The sequence below is a fragment of the Ornithodoros turicata genome, chromosome 1, assembly GCF_037126465.1.
Source record: "Ornithodoros turicata isolate Travis chromosome 1, ASM3712646v1, whole genome shotgun sequence".
NCBI classification, from domain to species: Eukaryota; Metazoa; Arthropoda; class Arachnida; order Ixodida; family Argasidae; genus Ornithodoros; species Ornithodoros turicata.
In genome coordinates, this window is record NC_088201.1 from 69,100,625 (window position 1) to 69,123,452 (window position 22,828).

Sequence of the window (22,828 nt, forward strand, 5' to 3'; positions counted from 1 at the left end):
GTGGTTGGTGTTGACAACAGCGATTCAGACAGAAAGATGAGAGCACTTTATTTCTGCAACGCACTTCTTAATGATTGCCATTCGTGTAAGTTGCCTGTCCAGTAACCCGACCTGTGTGAACCCGTACTGTAGTGCATAATACTCGAAGGGAAAATATTAAAAATGCCACTCTAGTGACAGTATTCGATGTCAGAGCCCTGCGGTATCTACTGGTGCAGCTATGGAATGAGACGCCAGCTCTTCCTCCTACAGGTTTGCCGCGCTCGTATTCCTGGTGTGAAAACGCTATGTGTAGTGACGACCATTCCACCACAGTAAAAAGTTATTTTTTTCCAGGATATTGTAACTGCTAATACTTACAGGCCCCAGACAAAAGTTTACGGAACACCGGAGTGATGTATATAGTCATCCGAGCGATACTGTTGCTGCAAACACGAGCAGATAGACTTAAAACAGGTGACTGGGTACTCTATACACCTCTCAGTAAGTGTGTCCATTCCCGTTCGCTGCTACGGTGTCGCTCCGATCAAGAAATACGTCGCTCTGGTGTTCCGTAAACTTTTATCAGGATCTGTTCAATGACTCTTTAAAGGAAGAGCTCACATGTACCTGGATGTAAACAACTGCAGACAAGCGTATAAGCCTCTGATGTTGCCAGTACTGAAAGAAAAATCAGCAGGAAGCACAGTGAAAACAAAAGGAGCTCCCAAGACGCCAACGATCTGCCGCCTCCTTGACAATCAGCCAGACCCTTCAAAAAAATTTTCTAAGGGTCGCGGCACTTACGTATAACTTTCGTTTATTTAACAGTTCATCACTTTTCGGACGAAAAAAAAAAATTGGCAAATAGATTTTGTCGACTGATGCAGAGCATAGCGACATCTGTTTCATAGATGGGTTTCTGGATGCGGTTCACGCCGCTATTTCCGGTGCCATGAACACGACTGTGACCGTTGTTAGTTGTATACACACCAGTGACATTCCCCCAGAGCGGAACATGAGCAAAACGTCATCGCTTTCTGCCGTTACGTGAGCTTGCGCTCAGGTGGCTGAACGTCGCGTGCTGGACGTCATGTCGTTTCGGGCTCTTCTAACCATGGTGAACATCCTGCGGCTCAGCCACAAGACATTCCGTAGCAGACGACAGGACAGATGGTGTCGTCTGCTATGTGAGTCAGTACGCCCTTCTTGATATTCTGGAAACGTGCGAATGCTCAACGTCAGTCGTGTTGTAACTTCCTCTCCGTGAGCACTTGCCTGGTTGCATTTTCGTCCACAAGAACACGGTATGGTCAGCGTTCTACACAGTATGCAGGACCCCTCATGTAAAACGGCTGCTGCTTCTCACAGTATATTGCGACCATATCTATGATTAAAACATTGGATGGACAGCTCGATACATCGTGAAGCATAACCTTGCACAATATGTTTGCAATGACTTAATGTAGAACACACTCCTGAGCGTAACGATAGCGTAAACATTTTTAATTTCTAGAACGATACACTTAAGGAGAGAAGCTGGCATCACCGTGCCAGATACTCTCCGACTTGAAAACGAAATTTGCGCTTCGAGAGATGATTATTGATGTGTCTACCATAAGTTTCTATATACAAAACGAAATCAACATTTCTAAATGCAATAAACTCTTGTTCTCTGACCATATATATCTATATTTACAATCCTGATGCTGTCCAGCAGAGCATATTTGACCTAGTATGTTAGTTTCACCGAAATCATTTAGCGTTCCTTACAGCTGCCTTTTAATAGCATTTGAAGAGTACTCATTGTTATACTATGTCCTGGAAACGAGCATAAATAGGTGTTTGTGAAGAGGTACAATAACTGTGCGCGCAAGCGTAACATTTTCTATAGCGATGAAAAGAGGGGTTGGCGAACACCACCTAGATAGAGAAAGCCTGCTTGCTCGTCGACGTGACATAACAATTAAGAATCAGCCAATGAGGATCGTGTTTTCAACGGCCGTAGCCAATCACGGATGTGCTTTCAGCTGTCGTGGCCATGCAGACGAATCACCGTCGTCTGCGAGTTGTGATTGAACGTCCACGCGTACTAAATGGGAATAAAGAAAACTTGGATATAAAGCGCAAAACGGTCCAAATCTTTCTGAAAACTGATTTTCTGGAAAGCGTCTTGCATTTTTTGTCTAAATATTACGTCTGCAGGTTCCAGGTAAGCTGCAATCATTTGCGGGTTCTTGAATTCGCAGAACGATGAATCGCAGTAGCAGGTGAATTCTGACTCTTATTTGAAAGAGGAAGAGGAGGCAATGCGCAGGCTTTCTCTGACTAGGTGGAGTTGGCTGGGGGCGCATCGAAGTTACGTCGCATACATCAACCGGAAATTCTTCAGTATAAAACTGTAGATTGATGTTGGTTGAGGTTGAAAGAGGGAGTCAATGCCCTCCAGGAGTCTTATGCAAACCAGCGTGCACCTCCCCTGTTTCGAGACCCCTGTCTCTGAGACAAACTCCAGGTACCCATCACGTGCGATAACAATGGAAGTTGCGAGACAAATAATATTGTGGTCTCTCCCTTTTGTCTACGACTTGCACACAAGGTGTTCTTTAAAGAGTACGACTTCGTATGACATTGCATATAGTTACAAAGTGACATTGTCTGTTGCGACAGCTTCGTGTTTTCTGCGAAAAGTAATTTTGTTCGATATGATTTTATTATTTAATCGTTTAATTGATCAGTCTAATCGGACTGCATTTGCACAATGCTCACGATGGTTGAACACATCTAAGTGATTTATATCCACTGTACAACATCGAGCGTTCAGAGCTATAAATCATTCACTTCTGCGGCTAATTGCGAGAGCCTAATATATTTGTTAATCGTATAACTATGGAATCGAAAGTGAGAGAAAAGGAAAAAAGAAGTTTGATTTGAGGCATTCAGGCGTATTCTTCAGTACTGCCTCATCTAGTTCGCCTTCTCGATCTTCACCGTTTTCTTGTTCTTTTTTTAGCTAACGCTTCAGAATGGAAGCCACCAATATTTCGGATATAAACAGTAGTTCTCCTGCATACTCGGGGGAGATTGTTTTCTCTCTATCTGCTAATATTTAGACAAGGATGCCAGTTACTCCATCTTAGCACCCCATGCACAAGTCAACGTTTGCGAGTACGTTTATTTCAAGGGCCTATAATATGTTATTTCTTTTCTGTTTCTATTTGAACCGCTCAGTTCTGGGCACCTGCAGTTATCGTATTACGTAAAACATCGTGCTGTCCTGCCTGCTCGTTTGCGTGGATCTTTTAAGGAACGACAACTGTGTGTACAAAGATGTTTGTGCTGCTGCTCTCTCAGTTGGCGCTTGGCTGTGTGGACGGTGGTGGCCTCGTGGCCTTCCATTCCATAAACAGAAAGAAGGCACCAGCACCATAGGCCATCATCTGGAAGATCCCGAACACCTGCAAAGTGGACGAACAAGGGTTTTACACTGACCCCACTATTAGTTTAAACAGCTGTGATCATCGTCAGCAAGTCAACAAGGTCTCACGACGCAGGGGAACCACTAGCAACCCATGTACACTCCCATCCAACGGAGATGGTGTGAAAGTGAATGAAGTTGAATGAAAAATGACAACAATGGTCGGGTCAAATCCCGGAATTTCGGGAATTTAAATTTCGGCTTTTTTGCCAACGAATATTCGGTGGTACGAGTGAAAGGAAAAGAATGGTATCCAACCAACTTCTTGTTTCAAGCGTCCCGTCCCCGAAAAATATCATTTGCAATTAGAAACCCAACCAACACAAGCATATTACAATGACGTTAGCTGCTGACTCATGTGAGCTACGCAAGCCACAGCGGAGAACAGCCCTCAAGTAGCATAAAAGTCCCATGAAATCAGGAGTCTTCCAATCCTACAATAAGAAATATTGCAGGATCTCTCTCTTTCTCTGCAGAATCTCTCTTTTTGTTCTTTATCGTCCTCACGAGTACGTGTATTTCAAACGTCGATATATACAGGCTGTTTCACGTAAATCTCCCGACTGAATAATTCGAAAACGGTGCCACCAACCGGGACACTTTTTTTTTTTAGGTCCCTCAACTTGAATTGAACCTTAAAGGAGTACAGAGGGCCATCGAAAATATTTTCAGCTTAAGATATAAGCGTCCATTTGCCGAACAGCACAAAAGGCTTTGATGCATGCAGTTTTACTCCCAGAAAAAAAAGTAAACAGGAACGTACATAAACACCAGCATTGGTAAAACCGGACGTTAATGGGCTATCGTGATGCTCAGAACGATAATGTGGAGAGGGCACTTTGTAATCCTCGTCCGGCTGACCTGCACAACGCCCGCAATAATTCGGAGCATTTCCCTATCTGCTCACCTCGCTCTCCGTTTGCTCACTCTTACTATAATCTCATTTGGCACATTGAACAAGAGTGAGCATGTTCATGAGTATTGCCGAGGTATGGTGGAACGCCGCAAGAGAGAGTCCAGCGGAGAGTTGCAATAAATCTACCTATAGCTGAATTCCGCCCTTGATATTGAATCTTTAGAAGCAAACAGTGGTACTTACTCCGGCGGCGATGTACTGATCCCTGAGCCCAATAAACATGGTGTGCCAGTCGTAGCTCGTTGTCATCACTAGTTCAGTAATGGCAGCAATGAGGTAGAGTAGAGCGCCCAGCACTGTGTAAACGAGCTCCTGTGAAAGAAGATCTTGGTGAGGGCCATTATTACGCTCACCATGCAAATCGCATGTAACTTGGAAAATATTACAACCACGCAACTTGGACGATTTCGCACACCAGATATCAGCGCCCGCAATATTCTTTTGCGATGAAGTTCGGTTGGCTTAGTGCTTAGCTGATACATAAACATTTACGGGAAAGAAAACATACGTTAATTATGATTTACGACGTACTATTATCTGCCGTACTGTGCCTCTGCATTGGTATAGTGGTATAGTCAAGGAGTGTAAACAGGAGTCCTGCACTAGTACGTCCTCGAATTTAGTGATATGTTTCGTCTTGGCGGACTTTGACCAAGGCATCACGCACACAACACCCTAATACGTTCCCGCAAGAAAGATAAGCTGCAAGCCAGACCAGCAACCGTCATTCGACAAGCTTTATGTTACAGCCTCTGAAAACCTTGCTCTCAAAGTTTCAGGAAGGTCACTTCTCCACATTTCTTTTCTCTCTCTCTCTCTCTTTAGAACAGGGCGAAGTTTGCTTCTGCCTATCTATTTTAGCTTATATTAAGCGCAAACATACAGAGTGCCAAAAAATCCTCTCCAGCTCACGTCGACCCTGCATTCCACCGACAAAGCCGTCTTGCGTGCTGCTAGGATAAGTCACCGTATAAACCCACTTGAACGGAACAAGTGGATCCGTTCCAGTCAGAAGAAAGCACTAGAATGAGGAGAAATTCCGTACCAACTAACCGCGTTGGCGGCTTCAGATGTATGCACTGCTGGCCAAGTGTGTCTGCAGTTCTGACATTTACTACGTTCGTTCCGCTTTCCAAACTCTCTTATGTACTCTGCATTTCTTTATTCTCCTTTCTCACGTCTCACTTTTGTCAGCACGCAAACGGTAAGACGGCCGGCCCCTTCACATGCGGGCTTTAGAGGGGAAGGTAAACATCTGACGTGCTCGCTGAGTTCCCGGCAAATTTTGAACAAATGTCAAAAGACAACTGTTGTGCTGAAGACATCCCACACTCTTAGAAATGAACTTCACCGCATAGCACGCTCCTAGCCAACCATAATCTCGAATGATATCGTTATCTGCTCCGATTTGTTGAAAACAGGAGGCGTACGCCTTTTTTGTGACACTTGTACTGTTCATAATTGTCACAAAAAAGACGTACGCCTCCCGTTTTCACCAAATCAGGGCAGATAACGATATCATTCGAGATGATGGTTGGCTAGGAGCGTGCTATGCGGTGAAGTTTATTTTTAAGAGTGTAGGAGCGTGCTATGTGGTGAAGTTCAGTCTACGAGCGTGTTATGCGGTGAAGTTCTGCTTTAAGACTGTGGCCGAGGAATGACGGCAGAAAATGGAAGTGAAACAAACAATGACCGAAAACGTTACATGTGCAATGCACAAGTCTAATCGTCGTGCTCACTCGTTCCACTTGTCCAATCTTCGTTGTGGCACTCGCGTTCTCCCAGCTGCATAAATACTGGTAGACCTACTATACCACACTAGGAAAAAGAGCGTGGGCGTTACTCGAAGACAAGTAGGCGTGCCGCAAAGCACCGAGTAAATACCGCTTCCCACCCGGTATGGGTACTTCCTGCTGTACCGCCAAGGCAGCAGAGCGCGAGGTTCATTCACAAAATAGAATTTCTATGCGGGTCAAAGTGTTTAGCAGCTCAACCGTAGCGCGAGCAGCGTAATTGGATTCTAGCGCGCCGTTAGCGAAAGGAAATGTACGTGAATGTTTTCGTTTACCTAATAGCGCAGTGTACACGGAGTACGAGAATCGTATGACTCAGCGCTAAGAGACCGCTGTAAGACGCCAAATTGGACTGTCCACGGGTTTCTGGCTAGAATTTTCAGAATGGTGTTACAACACACAGGAAACGTTTATCTATAGATGTTGACAAACATCCCCAAGTCATGCCCACGAGGGTACGTTACGTACTCAGCGTATTCCTCAGTATACATGATGACAAAAACCCGAGACTATAGGGAGACGATGAAAAACGCACAGATGAAGTCTGGTGTGTCTTTTCGTGTATCTCTTCTCTTCTCTCTCGTGTGTCTGGTCTCTTCGTGTGTGCTTTCGTCTGTGTATGTCCGTTTTTCGTTGTCCCCCTAGTCTCTTTTTTTCTTCCCGCATTCTATAGTTACCAGCCCTTCTTTCCTAGCCGTTCTTTCAGTATTCCTCAGCTTGTGAAGACAGCAGGTGAAGACAAGGGAGCGAATAAAGAAACGTACAACACAGGACAAGACTCAAATTGCCAAGATTCTTGTCCTCTGTTGTACGTCTGTTCGTTCGACCCCCTGTCTTTACCCCTTAGGTGAAGTTTAGACCAGTTCGCTCGCATAACCATTTTGCGTTCAACGTATACACAGCGCCGTGAATAAGCTTTTGAGCTATTGAACAACAACAGAGTGTCACCAGTGTTTCTCGTGATGCGGAATCACTTACCCCAGACAGCCAGGGTAGCGATGATAATGCCGTGTTGATGCCCAGAATGTAGATGACGCACAGAAGGACAGTGATGATGTAACAGATGGCAGCGACGAAGAGGAAGAAGCGGGCGTAACCAATCAGCGCTGGAGAACCACAGCCCAGGCAGATCATTCCAAACAACTGCCACGACAAGAAGACATCAATGAAGACACTATCAAAATTTTCAACATGTAGTAAAAGAGCGAGACAATGATAGTTGGCCCGAGTGTTGCATTATGAAACTGCGAATATGTTTGCATGTTCTCCTGCTTCTCCTATCTCCTAGCTACTATGCATTTTTCGGTATCTTACTCAACTGGGCCCCGCAACAGCAGGGAGGAAGTCGTGCCTTTGTCATCGTTTTGTTCTTTTGCGAAATTAAACGATTCAAAACATAAGTAATAAAAAAAATCAGTCAGGTGCTGCAGCTGTTCTAGTCGCCGGCATTTTGGTAACCTGTGCAGGCAGGGGCGCCGCTAGGCAATTTTTCAGGGGGGAGGGGGGCAAGATCTCGGCCCCGGCGCCACTGCACATTCCCACATTATTTAGGACAGGTCGTGTGCTGTTTGCGGCCGACGAAACGAAAAAGATAAGAAATACGGCGGGAACTTAAAGAGATGTGCAGCCATGACCACGTCGGCAGGGCTGTGGCAAAGTCATGGAAAAAAAGAAAATGTCTGAGCCGGGGGGGGGGGGGGAGAATTTTAAGGTTTAGGCATGACCGTCTGATAGACTGATAAAGCTGACAGTGCCCACCCACCAGAGAATGCTCTACGCGGCGGCGTTACGTAATGCATGACGTGGGTGCTCAGGTCGTCTATACGGTTGTACTGATTGTACTGTTATACTGATTCTCAGGGATGTGAATAAGACGCTGAAGCAAAAGCGGCCGGGCCTCATCACCAAAGGAGTGCTCCTCCTACAGGACAATGCACGCCCGCATACCGCGCATCGCACGACACGCACCTTACAGGAACTTGGCTGGGAGTTGCTGCCACATCCCCCTTACAGTCCAGACCTCGCCCCCAGCGATTTCCATCTCTTCGGGCCACTGAACGCGTTCCTTGGGGGCCGCCACTTCAGCTGCGACGACGAGGTCAAGAATGCAGTCCGATCATGGCTGCTAAAAACAGAGCTTCACCGCATAGCACGCTGTGCGCCAACCATTGCCACGAATGATAGGGTTATCGCTTCTGATTCGAGAAGAGAGAGGGGCGTACGCCTTTTTGTGGCAATTTGGGTATATGATAGTTGCCACGAAAAGGCATACGCACCCTCTCTCTCTTCGAATCAGGAGGGATAACCCTATCATTCGTGGCAACGGCTGCGCAGAGCGTGCTATGCGGTGAAGTTCTGTTTTTAGAGTGTACGCGCCGGTAAGGATTTCTACGCTGCGCGCATCCAAGCCCTCGTGAAACGCTGGGACAAGTGCATTAGCGCAGCTGGAGATTACATTGAAAAATAAGACTAATTTCTCGCATGTAAATTCATTTTACTTTTGCGAAAAATAAAAAGTCCCAGTTTCACTTGAACACTCGCGTATTTTCAGTCCTCAGTACCTGTGTACAGTAGCAAGTTACTTATGTAAGTAACTTCTAACTGTAACTAGTTGCCATCTTTGGCGAAAGTATCACTGTAAAATGTAATGCACCTGTAATTAGGTTACGCAGGTAGCACCATATTTTTCCGCTTATCAGTTCCCAAACGTCCTTTTGACGTTCTTTAGAACTTCACAGCAAGAATACTCGGGCACTCCTGTTAGCTCAGTGCAGTGGCGTAGCCAGAAGGGGGGTTTGGGGGCTTCAAACCCCTCCCGAAGCCGTACCTTTGGTAGTGCTTTTGAGAAAGGGGAACGAGAGTGAAATCCTCCTCCCCCATGTGAAGTTCCCAATAGAACCCCTCCCGAAATACTTTCTGGCTACGCTCCTGGCTCCAGTGCACGGATATGCGTTTGGACAGAAGCTGGGATAGCTTACTGACAATGACTTCAAAAAGCAACTACTGCGCAAGTGACAAATATATGACGTCATGAGGCTTGTGTAGTGACGTCACGTTTCGTCACGTGACACCGGAGTCACAGTAGGAGGACATGCCGTGATTTGTTGCGGTATGTGTGCAATTACGAGAGAAAATTGTAAAAACACACGCTGCTATACCTCATTGCTCATATGCCTCTCTGCGTCGTCGTACTAGTACCGCAGTATGACGACGGTGACGCATCGCCATGTTTCCTAATGTCACGTGGCTCAAAGGCGATCAGACAAGCTGCGCGTGACGTCATATACACGGTGCTTAATTGCGGTTGCACAATGAGGTGAAAATTAAGTTTCTGAGTATTGCATTTAGTCGGCTTATGTTTCCTAAACGATAACTATAAAGTAACTAAGTTGATGCAACATGATAAGTGTATAGCTGCAACTAGTTACACACTAAAACAAAGACACACTGTAACTGTATACCTCAGTCATTATTTTCACAAGTTAAGTGACTTGCCCATTGCTGCTTCACACTGTTGCGTTATTCACAACACCATTCCAAGTGGGTCGTGGTGTACCAAGCCCTACCGACCGACCAAAAACAAACAAATGATGATATAGTAGGGCGGGCGAGACCGTTCGTTTAAGCACTTGCGCAACTGCAAATGTGTCAAATTGTGATGCAAACACGAAAGCAACATCGTCCACGCCCGTCACTGACTATGCACACTCGATAAAGAAGACGCATCAATTATTTATGAACGATATGCAAATAATGACAATGCGTTCCTAGCAGACCTTCGTGGTTGACTGCGCGTACAACGCTGCTGTAGATGCTGCCGCACGTCGCGTGGACTCACGACAAAGAAAATGCAAACGGCACTTTCACATGGCATTCTAACAACTGCATTGAACTGTATGCTTTGCAGCAACGGGAATTTTCATAAAGCATTCCCAGTAAAACAGTAAGTAGGTTTAATGTATATTATATTGATATATCATGCGCGAGTCAGCAACATATAAATGAGTGACGAACGATTACGTAAATTTGGCACTTAATTTGTGGCTCACTACCGCTGTGCACGCTGGTTAGTATGAGGTATGAAATGATGAGGAGGTATGGGGTGAATAATGATACTATACTACATTCTTGGTCTTGGTGTGACATGAACCCCTCATGAACTCATCAGGCCAACATGCACTCTGTTTGAAACCCCAGAGTGAGCATACAACTCTCCTCCATTATTTTTGTAGATTTTTGCTAGGGGCGCCCCGGTGAAATAGCGCGAATTATTTTCGTAATGGTTAAAGGATATATTTCTTTCACCAGTCCATCGTAATCAGCGGACACCCGACCGAATGTGTATTCTAGCAAGCACAAGAGTAAACATTTTCGTACTCGTGTCGACTTGCATACGAGTTCAGTTTACTCAGGCAGCATGTTTGTTCATCTTCACATAGGGGATACATAAGAACAACACGCAACATGACAGCTGAATTGCTCAGTGTCCCATGTCGACGCGTACTTCGAAAAATGGAAGTTACTATCTTAAACTCTTAAAGGGGCACTCAAATGCAAACGTTTCTCCTCGCGGAATGAAAGATGCTGTTACCTTGACACCAACATAAAAGGAACGGCATTCATTCGTTGCGTGATTTACGAGCGAAAGAAATCCCAAGGGAGGCTTTCGCTCTTCCTCTCCTTCTCAAGAAGGCCGACAGTGCGGAGCGGGCTCTCATTGGTCTTCTCAAACGATATGTCAAATCATCGCGGGGGACCGTTTGAGGAAACCAATCCGAGGCCTCTCCGCATTGTCGCGCTTCTTGAGAAGGAGAAAGGGAAAGTGTAAATTGCGATTTCTTCCGTTCATAAATCACGGACGACGCAATCGATGAGTCCCGTTCCTTTTGCGTTGGTGGCAAGGTAACAGCATCTTTCATTCCGCAAGGAGAAATTTTTGCACTTAGATCCCCTCTTTAGAACAGAACCTGACCACATAGCGCGATCAAGGCCGACCAGTGCACGGGCACACGCCTTTTTGTGACAATCAACATAACCGTATACATGCCGTTTTCACCGCTTCCGGTTTGGTGCCAAAACGACATCCGGTTTCACAGCAAACACGCTCTGCGCCAACCACTGTGCCGATTGAGACATTTGTGGCTTCTGATTTGAGGAGAGAGAGGGTCGTATACGCCTTCTTCTGACAATTTGAATTGCCGCAAAAAGGCGTACGCCTCCCGTTTTCAACAAAACAGTAAAGCGAAAGATATAATTCTGCACGGCGGCTGGTTCCGAGCGTCCTTAGCTGCGGAAGGACCGGAAGTCTTCGTGGCACCGGAAGTTGTGGCGGGGGCTTGTTTACGTTTACCGCAGAATGTCATGTACACTGTTAAAACAGAACTTCACCACATAGCACGCTGATAGCCAACCATCATTCCGAGTGATATCACTCTGTGCATCGATTTGTTGAAAATGGGAGGAGGCGCCTATCTGGGACAGATTATCTTGTACCAGATAGGCGCCTCCCCCCTGTTTTGAACAAATCATGACACAGAATGATATCATTCGGAATGATGGTTGGCTAGGAGCGTGCTTTGTGGTGAAGTTCTGTTATAACAGTGTAGGCTCTTAGAAATGAACTTCACCGCATAGTACGCTCCTAGCCAACCATAATCTCGAATTATATCGTAATCTGCCCTGATTTGTTGAAACTTGGAGGCGTACGCCTTCCTTGTGACAATTATGGACAGCATAAGTTCGCAAAAAAAGGCGTACGCCCCCCGTTTTCAGCAAATCAGGGAAGATAACGATATCATTAGAGATGATGATTTCCTTCGAGCATGCTATGCGGCGAAGTTCATTTTTAAGAGTGTATATCTGTCACAAAAAAGGCGGACGCCCCTGGTTTTCGAGTCAGCAAATCAGAAGAGAGAATGATGTTTTTCGAGATGATGGTTGATTATAGGAGCGTGTTATGCGGTAAAGTTCTGTGCTGTTGTGGCGCCTGCGGAAAGACAGCTATGATATAGACACACCATAAAAGCGGTACCGCACCACTTCTGCGACCGTGACGAACTTGAGAGTGACTGGAAATATCTGTGAAAAGTCTACATATTCTCCCTCAGCAGTGCTTTTTTATCGTAAACCAATATCGAGAAACAAATTTCGACGACCGAACGCTGGTTTTTCCCTCTCACTCTCTTTCTTGCGACTTCAATTTGGAGAATATTCCCCCAAAGTCTACGTCACTACCTCTGCAACCAATTATCGGCACGTTTACCTCCTCTAACCATGACGAAACCACGGGACGCGCATAATTACTCCTTCCATATTTTCCCAGCTATACGTGCTATAGGCCATTAGGAAACTGCGCAGAACATTCTATGTCGGGCGGCTTGCGCGGAATGAACGTTTGAGTTTGTTGACTCTCGTGGAAACAGGCACCGAAGCAACGCCTCACGCAAGCTACCCTTCAGCGTCCGAGGTCAAGATGATACGAATGTTTCTCCGCGTCACGCTTCACTTATTCCCGAAGTTCCTGCCGCAGAATCGTTTGCAGCATTGATGCATGGTCTCAAGAAGTTACGACGGCATCCGCTGCGTCGGTGCCTTGCTCAAGAATATTGGAATATGACTGAAGGCTTCAGGTTTCCTGTGAGGAAGAGGGGCAGTCATGACCAACTCCTCGGATAAATACCATGATGATATAGTCACACGCGCGGACCCTGGTATTCGACTGGTGCCGACTGTCGTATTCCAAATACCAAAATAGATTGTTTAAACTGTTAATATTATCCTCAAAGAACTGCTCTGGACGCCCAAAGACAGGCATCGGGCATCGTTCCGTTTTTTGAATTTTTTGTTTATTTTCTGCTTTACGTGGGTGTTCTGGGGTAGCCAGGCCGACTTAGTCGCGGCTCACCTCAACATTATTTTCTTCTATCCGTCACCATAGTAATCATCATCATCATCATCAAGCATCGGGCGTCCCCCACCATTGTAAAATATACCTGCGTCACATCCAAGCAGACATCAAGTTTGGACGCGTAGCGGCATGACGAAGCAACTAAGGGGCCACGCCCAGAATTCCGTACACGCATGAGATATTCTACCCCTATCTCTTTTTCACTCGTTCATTTTCTTTGCTTTCACTTCGTCATCAACCCCACCAACCCCTATATTGGTCATTGTGCAATCAACTGCAAGCTATCCAGAGTAGCCGGCTTCACATTCGTGGAACCACAATCTGCATATCATTTTTCTTTTCAATCCAATCCAATTCAATTCTCATCGCAAATAGTACTTCCTGGGAACGTGTGTGACCGACTAAAGGATCGCTTAGTAGAGCGAGAACAATGAATTTTACGTCAGTAAGAGGCGCTAGAACACGCCCTCGGTCCCACACAGAGCGGGGGCACCAATGTGTCGTAGGTGTTTCCTACACACGCGCGCCTTTTACGAGGCGCGCCGGCGTGCATGTGACTCCGCATTAGAAAAAGGACGTTCCCGGAAAAGCGACGCCGGAAAACGCTGTATCAGCGGTGGAAGCTGCACCTTTTAATGGCTTCCCACTGAGAAATGTGTAGCAGCGACAGACGGCACTCGTTCAACACACCTGCGTTGTGGGAAGAGGAGCAATTTGAAACGAAAAGCCGTAGGAGGTGACTTACCCACGTGTGAAAGAAAGGATCCCAGTTAACCAGCGCGGTATTTCGTTATACGTAGATACTACGTTCACTCTTAAAACGAAGCTTCACCACATAGCACGCTGAAGGCCAACCATTGTATAGAGTGATGCCTCTATCACTCTTGATTTGTGGAAAGCGAGGGGCGTACGCCTTTTTGTGACAATTAACATTTCTGCATAATTGTCAAAAAAAAGGCGTACGCCTCCCGTTTTCAACAAATCAGGGGAGAGAATGATGTCACTCGGGACGATGGTTGGCTGGGAGCGTGCTATGTGGTGAAGTTCATTTTTTAGAGTGTTGGATAAGTTTGTGAAGGTCAAGATCTGTTTTCGACGCACTCATCGTGATTCTCCATTCAGCCGAAAATTGGTAAAGACACCGAGCACTAAAGTTTCGGAGTACTAGTATAGTCCCCCCGTGAAGGCCGTTTCCAAATGGGTAGGTGGTTGACACATGGCAATGGAATGACATGGCAATGGAAAAGGAAGACTCCCAACACTAAAAAGTGTCAAAGAAGGATGGTCATGACAGGAAATGCTGTTGCTTTGTTCGTTGTTTTAACATTAAGAACAACGTTGCCAACGAAACTGGGAAGCATTTGAGTTTCGCCGCTTCCCCGTTCAAAATATAGGGAAGCCGATCGCGACAGCGCTGGGTATCCGACACTCAGAGTAATTCAAACGGCAAGATCAGGTTTTTGTTTGCCTGTTAAAGCAAGCATATCATTCTACAGTTCAAGCAGAAGAGTAATTCTTTCTTCACAGACAAGATGAGGATCACTGGTTGCCGACTGACAAACGCCTCCTGCTGAACTTTGGAAAATTTTGCGGTCAACAACTATACAAACCCCAGGAAGACTGTTCTGAACTGCCTGAACTTTGTTGTGCTGTCTCCCTAATATCCGGTAAACTGCAGCATGATCCAAATTTGCCAACAAATATTAAGCGCAAATTAAACGCGACAAGTGTGAGCAAGCCTGGCTGTGATTCACTACATCGCTCAAATCACTAAAAAAAAGAAATTATGCACCATTATACCGTTATGCACGTACGTAATCTTACAAAATAGGCTGCGCCTCCAGTTTTCAACAAATCATCCCTTTGTGTTTTCATCATCTTATCATCGGTTTGAACTTTCTGTATTAAGTGTACTGAGGTAGCCAGTTTGACTTCGTCGAAACTAACATCCCCATTTTTTTCTTTATTCACATCACATGCATCACATCACATCAACAAATCAGGGGCGAGGCCGCTGTCATTCGGGATGATGGCGGACTAGGAGCGTGCTATGTGGTGAAACTCATTTTTAAGAGTGATGCAGTGAAGTATGTAAGGAAAAAAAAGATAGCTCGAGCTCTTTGGCGACACGTATAGTGTACGTTTGTAAGTGCTGAAACTTACTTCACTGGCTTTGCACTGGGCTTTCAGTGGTGAGTAGCACACTCTGACGGCAGGAATCACGTACGTGACCTTGTGACGCTACCCGCTCAAATGTTGCCTGCCTGCGTACTGCTGACGATGACCCAATACGGCCGAAACAGCTGTCCAGTACTGGCATGGCAACGTTTAAGCACTTACAAACATACACTATACATGCACACAAAGAGCTCCGGCTAATTTTTTCCCTACATACTTCACTGACTTTGCACTGGGCTTTAAGTTCTGAGTCGCACACCTTGACGGGAGGAATCACGTGCTACGTGACACTCTGACGCCACCCGCTCAAACGTTGCCTGCCTGCTTACTGCTGACGATGGCCCAATAAGGCCGACACAGCTGTCCAGTACTGGCATGGCGACGTTTGAGAAAAAACGCAAGGGCGTTATGCTGGAATGTGAACACTGGCGCATTTCTACTCATTGAGCGTCACTGTCTCATCATGATTTTTGACACGTTATGTGAAGCAACCTACCTACTGTAGGGTACACGAAGCATTTTTTGCGACGCGGCTCACCTAAGGTTGGCCGCAATCTGTCAAAACAAAAGCTGCCGTTTCTTGCAGTATTCCGGCGTCCTCTTACTTTTTGTTTCGTTTCCTTACTTGCTTTACTTTTCGCGACAGCCCGCCCTTGTTCTGGAAGTTCAACGTGCACTTGCGTGCGAGCTCAAAAGCTTACGCTCGGATGGGTACATCGAGGCGAAGGCTTTTTCTTTTCTTTTTTTTTAAAGCGTTTCACGTTATCCTTCACAAGAAGGTGTGTTCTCCCACACAGACATAGGTGAAGCCAGGCGTGTCGAAGTGTTCAAAAATAGGACACAATCAACCGGTTTCGGTTCAACAACATTTGGAGCCTAAACACAATAAGCAGCGTCATTGCTTTGTTTTACGCGCGCTTCGTTGAGCGCGACAGAGAATTGTAGCGTGAGAAATCTGTCTCCGCGAAATTGTGGCCTTCGCGTTTCTCATTATCCAGGTTCGCAACAGTATACCGTTCATGTTTCGGTGGAGATTTGTGCAAATATGTAATCGAACCGTTTCCGGGGCGTTACTTTGCTGCGCACAAAATTTAGCACCAGGGGTATCTGATCGTTTTAAACGGACAATCAGACAATCACCCCCAAGATTGAAGTTCGATCCGACTGTGAGGAACTGTAGGTGCGCATGCTCTATGCGAGATTTCATGCCGTTTTGGTGTCGCAACGCTGTTCGGGTTTCACGACGTCGCAGTAATGTGCCACGGCAATAAATCGACATCTTGACAATCTTGAAACACAGCGATAAAACGGTTAGGAGCATCTGCATTCGTTTGAAGCACGCTCCCGTGCATGCAACTGCACTTCTTCAGGTAACTAACAACTAATAGCAACACAACTGAGAAATCTGATAATAAATAATTAGTTGCAAATTTTATTGGAGTATTGTGCAATGGCAATAGGACGCATGAGAAGTAGTCATTCGACAGCAGTGTTTGGGGCAGACGGCGGTGCAGTGAAGCGAATGCAGCGCTTGGTGTTTCTTCGGGTTATTGTTAAACGGAATCCGACTTCCTTCTTCACACGTAGTTGAACCGCGAAATCCATTTGCCTCACCTCACGAGGTTCACTCGAGTGAAACGACAGAATCACGAGAGAACAATTTCTCCCAAATCAGCAGCAACCTCGACAGTCATGGTCGGAATTCCTCAGAGCAAATCTGATAGCACCAACTATTTCGTGCACCAGCCAAAAGAAAACCGTGTCCCGGAGATGATACGGAAGATTCTCCATTGTGGCCAAATTGGTACCGTGCACTCTTTCAAAGTAGGCGACCTCAAACTACATCAATGGGGTCCAAACTGGTCGAATCATCGAAATACTACAAAATATAGATGCACACTGCTACGTCCACTGTCCTTGACCGTGCAGAGTTGCTTCTCGGAGCGTTGGAAAAGAGTCAACTTCGTGATTTCCTGTTATGCAACTCAAGGAAATGTGGTTGCTTGACGAGAAGCTTGTGCAAAGCATGGCTTTCTTTCTACACTTCCTGCTTTTCTTTTTCGACCGTTTTTTTATATTTATATTTTTGTGACACGTGCAGTTCACGTATCAATTTCTGTTCTGAGAGTCTGTGTTTATAGGAGCAAGGAAGTGACATTTAACGTGGCTAGAACCCTTCTTCATTCATCAAGAAGTCTATCATGAGCCACCGCGCACAATATTTCCGCTGTGCAGTCCATTGTCACGGCGCAATGAAATTTACAAAAACCGCCCTGGGAAAGGAGCCATCGGCCCGGCGCGATCTGCTCGAGAGACGTCAGAAGACCCCGCGTGACATCCAGCCTGCGTGGGTAGCAGACGTAAGCTCTCATTGGCCACCGAGAATTCGTCTGCTACTGCTACTATGGTGTACACCGCTTCGGCAGTTCCGGGCTACATCATGAGTCACCTGATCGGGCCTCCCGTCGGGGCTGCTAACGTCACGAAGTGACGATGAGCGCCCTTGTTCACATACACGCACTTTGAAGGAGAGGATAGTTAGTCGGTGTGCAGATCAGAGACCTCTCGAGCGCGCTACAGAGCAGTTGCGCTCGTCGCATCTTCGCAAGAGCTCATGTTATGTGTTGCAGAACACGCCGCAAAAAAAAAAAAAAAAAACAAGAAAAAAAAACAAAAAAAAACAGAAATGTACGAAGGGACATTCCACAGCTCCCTTAGCCTTTCCCTGTCCCCAGAATTATCGTTTCGTCCCCGTCAGACGCGCACACACACGGCACTGTAAGAAATACCAGTGGCAGGGCGGAGCTCGAAACTTTCGTAAGTGACGTGTGCATGCCTGAAAATCGTGTAACTGTTTATTTTCTTCTTTTAGGTTCATGGTTTGGTTCTTTATCACTAAGGAAAAATGAAAACCTCTCACCCATAATAGGTGCCCTCCACTCTCTCGAGCTGTCGGGGATCACTGTTGCGTTGAAGTTAATTGTATAAGTCGCATCTACCGAAGGAAAAGCGACGAAACGCGTATATGATTTTTTAAGGGTGTAAAGCCTGTGGTGAAACAAAAGATAGGGTTCATTTACATGACGTTATCCGCAGGAGAGCGCCACTGTCGCTAGCAGATTTCCAGCCATATTGTAGGTCCTAAGGTTTTGGGGTTTGACTGTCTACGACTTTACCCACATGGTATTCACCATGCATTTAGTGTTTCAGAGTTATTGTACTGTGTGAATATTATTCGTACCACAATCCAAGCAATTTCCTTTTTTCGGCTTTAATGGTCTTCTAAATAGTACATGGCAGTGAACGAAAACCGGAACCAAACTTCCAGGGACCTACATCATGGCGGCTATTTCGCCTCTTCGAAGCTAGTGCCCTCTGGAGGGGTGACGTCAGTGAATAAACTCTATTGCAACTTAACCATGCTAAAAAACAACCCAACCTCTGATACACAACATGTTTAGAGGTTAGAGGTGCTTTTGTTTTCGGGATTTTGCAACAAAGAACTAGCGAAGTTTTATTTATTGTTTTTAGCGTCTCACACGTCCTAGAACGTATCGCGGTAACTTGTTTCATCTATTGTCGTTTAATTACATATGTACACGGTGCTTTATCTTATAAGACCCTGTAGCATGCGTCTAAAAATACAGGGTGTGCGCAGATAAAGTACACGCACAACTGTTTACATGCGCATATGTAGGTTTGCTTTATCTGCAAGCACCCTAGCATGCCATCCGATAGGCAGTTCCCAAGGGGATCTCGTCGAGGATTACTTTCCAGCGGACTGCCACAAGTATAAAGACGCCCTTCGCTAACATTGACATACACCTAAGAATCTTGGAGGCACGGTACCAAGATGCAGTTCTTCTCATCCACGATAGGAGGCGACATCTCAAGCTGTCACCATCCAGATGACGTAATGGGGTCGAGTCAACCAGACAGAATGAGTCACTGCGTGAACTATAATTACTGAAGCGCACGCCATTTTGCTACAGCAATTATTGCGCAGCTTTGCCAACGCAGATCAGTTGTTCTCCCGTATAAAAATCATGCTCGTTACCCCGCCTGAAAGGTAAACGAGGGTATCGGACGCTATTTCACCCCGCACAAATGGTATACATCCAGAGAGGAACACTGACATTCTCACGACCGTTTGCGAGCTCTATTTCGAGAGCTTCCGAATGGCATATGTGGTGACCGGATCAAAACAAGTGCGCCTGAACAAACCATTCATACCCCGGCAACCACGGGTACACACGAGCTTCCGTTTTGAGTGCACCTCGCCCGTGTGACCTACCCCCGGAAGGCGATTGGAGGGCAATGCACCGCTGTCAGCTGCTATCTCGTCTGCAATTAGCAGCGAAGTATACGTAAAAAAAAAAGAAATAAAAAAAAGAAAGAACGTCCCGCAAAATGGTAGACGTGGCATGACGACCGCTGTGTATGTGGGCCAAATCTGTCATATCCCGCTGGCTGGCGCCCTAGTGATCTGCTGGTGGCCCATAGGAAGTGACAGCTTTTCCTCTTTGTTTTTTTAGCAGACGCGGTGGAGTCAGAGCTATAGTCCATGGTACTCAATGTGTGCGAAGTATATGTGCATGTAGGTACAAGTGGTGGTCGACGTATTCGTGGTAACTGAAGAAACCGGATGCATGGCACGTTCGGATTTACACAAAACTTGAGGGGACCACTGAACTAACGAGGCTCTCGAAAAAAAATGGTCCCGTGCTCTCCGATGACGCCTCTATAGACTGCGTATGCTGGCATATGTGGGAGAAAAAGGGAGAATACCATCCATCACAGCGGATAATGGTGACCTGTACTGTTCCTTTTTCGCGAAAATCGTTTTTGATAATTTTTAGCGAAATACATTGGGTCCACAGTGACTTCTGGTTCGGTTTGATTTCCTTATTCGGTGAGATGTGAGAATACGCACGAAAGAAGACGAGGCGCTTCTCTTCGTTTGTTTGTTTGTCAAGGAGAGAAAAAAAGGGGAGAAATTGAACTTGTCTCCCACCGGAGACCCACTCTTCGTCCTTGTGTTTCTAGCGGCCGTTGTCACACAAGTTGAGAGTCTCAATCCGTTTGCATACATTTGTTTAGATTTTTTTTTCCCTTATTCCGCGTTAGCACCGCGAAGCAATTCTGACTATGCGCGGCGTACATGTGTGAACAGATTGAGAGAGTACAGCAGGTAGAGACGGTACGAGTACAGACCTTCGGGTGCATAATTTACCATTGGAGATCAAAATAGATGATAACATTCATAATGTGAATGCAGAATTCATCGTAATTGTTGTACCAGAGATGGATCACCAGAACGGAAATACCCGTAATTAAGAAAAAGGATTGCCCTTATCTGTACCATTTCTAGTTCGGTCGCTGTAGTGAACGCTTCGGAAAACTGCGCCACTGAACTATAATCAGTAATGGAAAGCTCCAACGCTTTATAATCGAATGATTTTGTTGTTGAATAATCGCCTCGGGTGAAAGCGTGCATCCTCAATCGCAATGCAGGTCACCAAATGTGAAGCCCGGATGCTCATACTTTTTTGCCGGGCGAGAGATACTTCGTCTACCTGATGTTTGCGTTGAAAAATATTACCCTCCCTGCGCCCTTCACAGATCACACAAAATAAAAATAATAAAAGAATACCTCAGATCTACTCGAATTATAGATGATGGCCGGGACTGGAAATGGAATACATTGCTGGTTTATACTGGCTGTTGGCCCGCCAGTCCTCCCTTATTCCAAAACCTGAACTTTGTACTAAACGCAGCCTAGAGGCACCATCGGAGGGTACGGGATCATTTTTCCTCTCATACCAGCTGGGACAGTTTTTTTCCGGAGCCCCACCATTTATGTATGTACAGAAAGTTTTATACTTCTTTTGCCTCTTCTCTCGGTCATTCCTTTTAATGGGAACCTGTCTTCTTGTATGAATGATGCGGCTAACACAAATATCGTTCCATCAGCAATATTTCCCATATATGGCTTGCCCGATACCGATTTGTAGTTCGTTTCTTTCGTGCAGCCAATGACGTGAGTAGGAGTATAGGAAACAGTACCAGAACCTTTGGTGCGGATGTAAAGGACCCACAACTCGGCCACACAAGCAGCGCCCTGTTGCGCACCTTTGCACTCTTGGCCCTGCAACTCCTATACAGCACAGACTCAAACAAGGACGCCATCTCTTTTCCGGGCCTTCTCGTTCCCGTACAAATCTTGGCCATTATGCCGTATGATTGTAACGCTCCACAATGGCTCCTTATAAGATTCCGGTCTGCGGCGTTTCCTCTCGTCAAACCGGTGCAAGAACGTTCCGAGGATGATGATGCTTCGTCGGGTCATGGACGGGGCTCGCAAAGTCTTGTTTGCGATGTCGTGGCTGTCACACACCTTGACATTTCTGTCGCCGAAGAATGTGCGCCTGGTTGCCCTACTTCGAGGAGAACTCTTGGCGGTGATCGTGCTGGACCCAGACTGTGAATGCATTTGCGAAATAATGAAATTGGAATCGCAGTTATTGGGATAGGGTTGCACAATCATTCATATCCGGTATCGCTGTTTATATTCATCTCAAGCTTCACGTTATTATTATTTCTCGTATTGTTTTATCTGCGACTACCATAACACAGGTATACCGTCATGCATGGATGTGGCAGATTGAGTTGGGTAAGGTGGGGCAAGACGCGACATTTTTTGTTCGACGCCGCCTGTCTCAAAGACGCTGTGCTCCATGCACTTGAAACTTTACTCATAGGTAGCTCTGCATGTCCGATTTATCGCACGTGAGAATTGTCCGGGTTGGTGTATGCGTCGAAGAGAAAAAAAATCAGGTACTCCTGCCTGGAATGTAAAGACCCGCCAAAAAGGCGCCATTTTCTGTAGTCCTTTTTCCTGTCATCTGTGCAGCACCGTTTCGCAGGCTTATTCTGTCAATGTAGGTCCACATCCTATTTCTTTATTTATTGATCTAGATATATGCAAAATATGATCACTCTTGGTTATCCGGTGTTGAACCGAAAAAATTAATGCATCCGATTATATGCACGGGGCAAGATGCGACAATTTACTGTAATTTAAGTTTAATGCAATTTAAATTTAAGGTAATTTAGAAACGGATAGGTCAACTACTAGATGACGTAATGCTTGTTCTTCAGAGATTTCTTTTTGTATATTGCCTAGGATTTTCCAGCAAATTTTTTGTTTCCTACACTCTTAAAAATGAACTTCACCACATAGCACGCTCCTAGCCAACCATCATCCCGAATGACCATCATCCCGAATTGCCCCGAGAATCTTGCCCCGTGGGTTGGGGCAAGATGAGACGATCTGCATTTTTAAATTTCTTGTTCTGTGTTTATTTGAGACCGGGTACGTCCGTTCTGCATTTACAGGTCTGAAGCTCTAGAGCCCCGAGAGTGTGCCTATGGCTAGTTTTTTTTTTCTTTCTTTTTTTCGAAAAATACGAAAAATAAAAAAGTTCATGTTCAATTGCAAATTTCTGTCTCATCTTGCCCCCCTTACCCTACTATCGCTATTCTGTTTCGACAAAGGTGGTGGTGGCGATGTTATT

The 22,828-nt window shown here is 45.8% G+C and overlaps 1 protein-coding gene across 1 annotated transcript in view; it reads right to left on the reverse strand.

Annotated features, from left to right (window-relative positions):
- Nucleotides 1-1,468: 1,468 nt before the first annotated feature.
- The window catches only part of LOC135378373 (MARVEL domain-containing protein 1-like), a 59,178-nt gene continuing 37,818 nt past the window's right edge, over nt 1,469-22,828 (reverse strand). The window contains exons 2-4 of the mRNA XM_064611406.1: nt 7,145-7,309; nt 4,557-4,685; nt 1,469-3,437 (exon numbers count right to left, since the gene is read on the reverse strand). Coding sequence (XP_064467476.1) covers nt 3,330-3,437; nt 4,557-4,685; nt 7,145-7,309 — 402 coding nt within the window. The 3' untranslated portion in view covers nt 1,469-3,329. The remainder of the gene's footprint in view (nt 3,438-4,556; nt 4,686-7,144; nt 7,310-22,828) is intronic.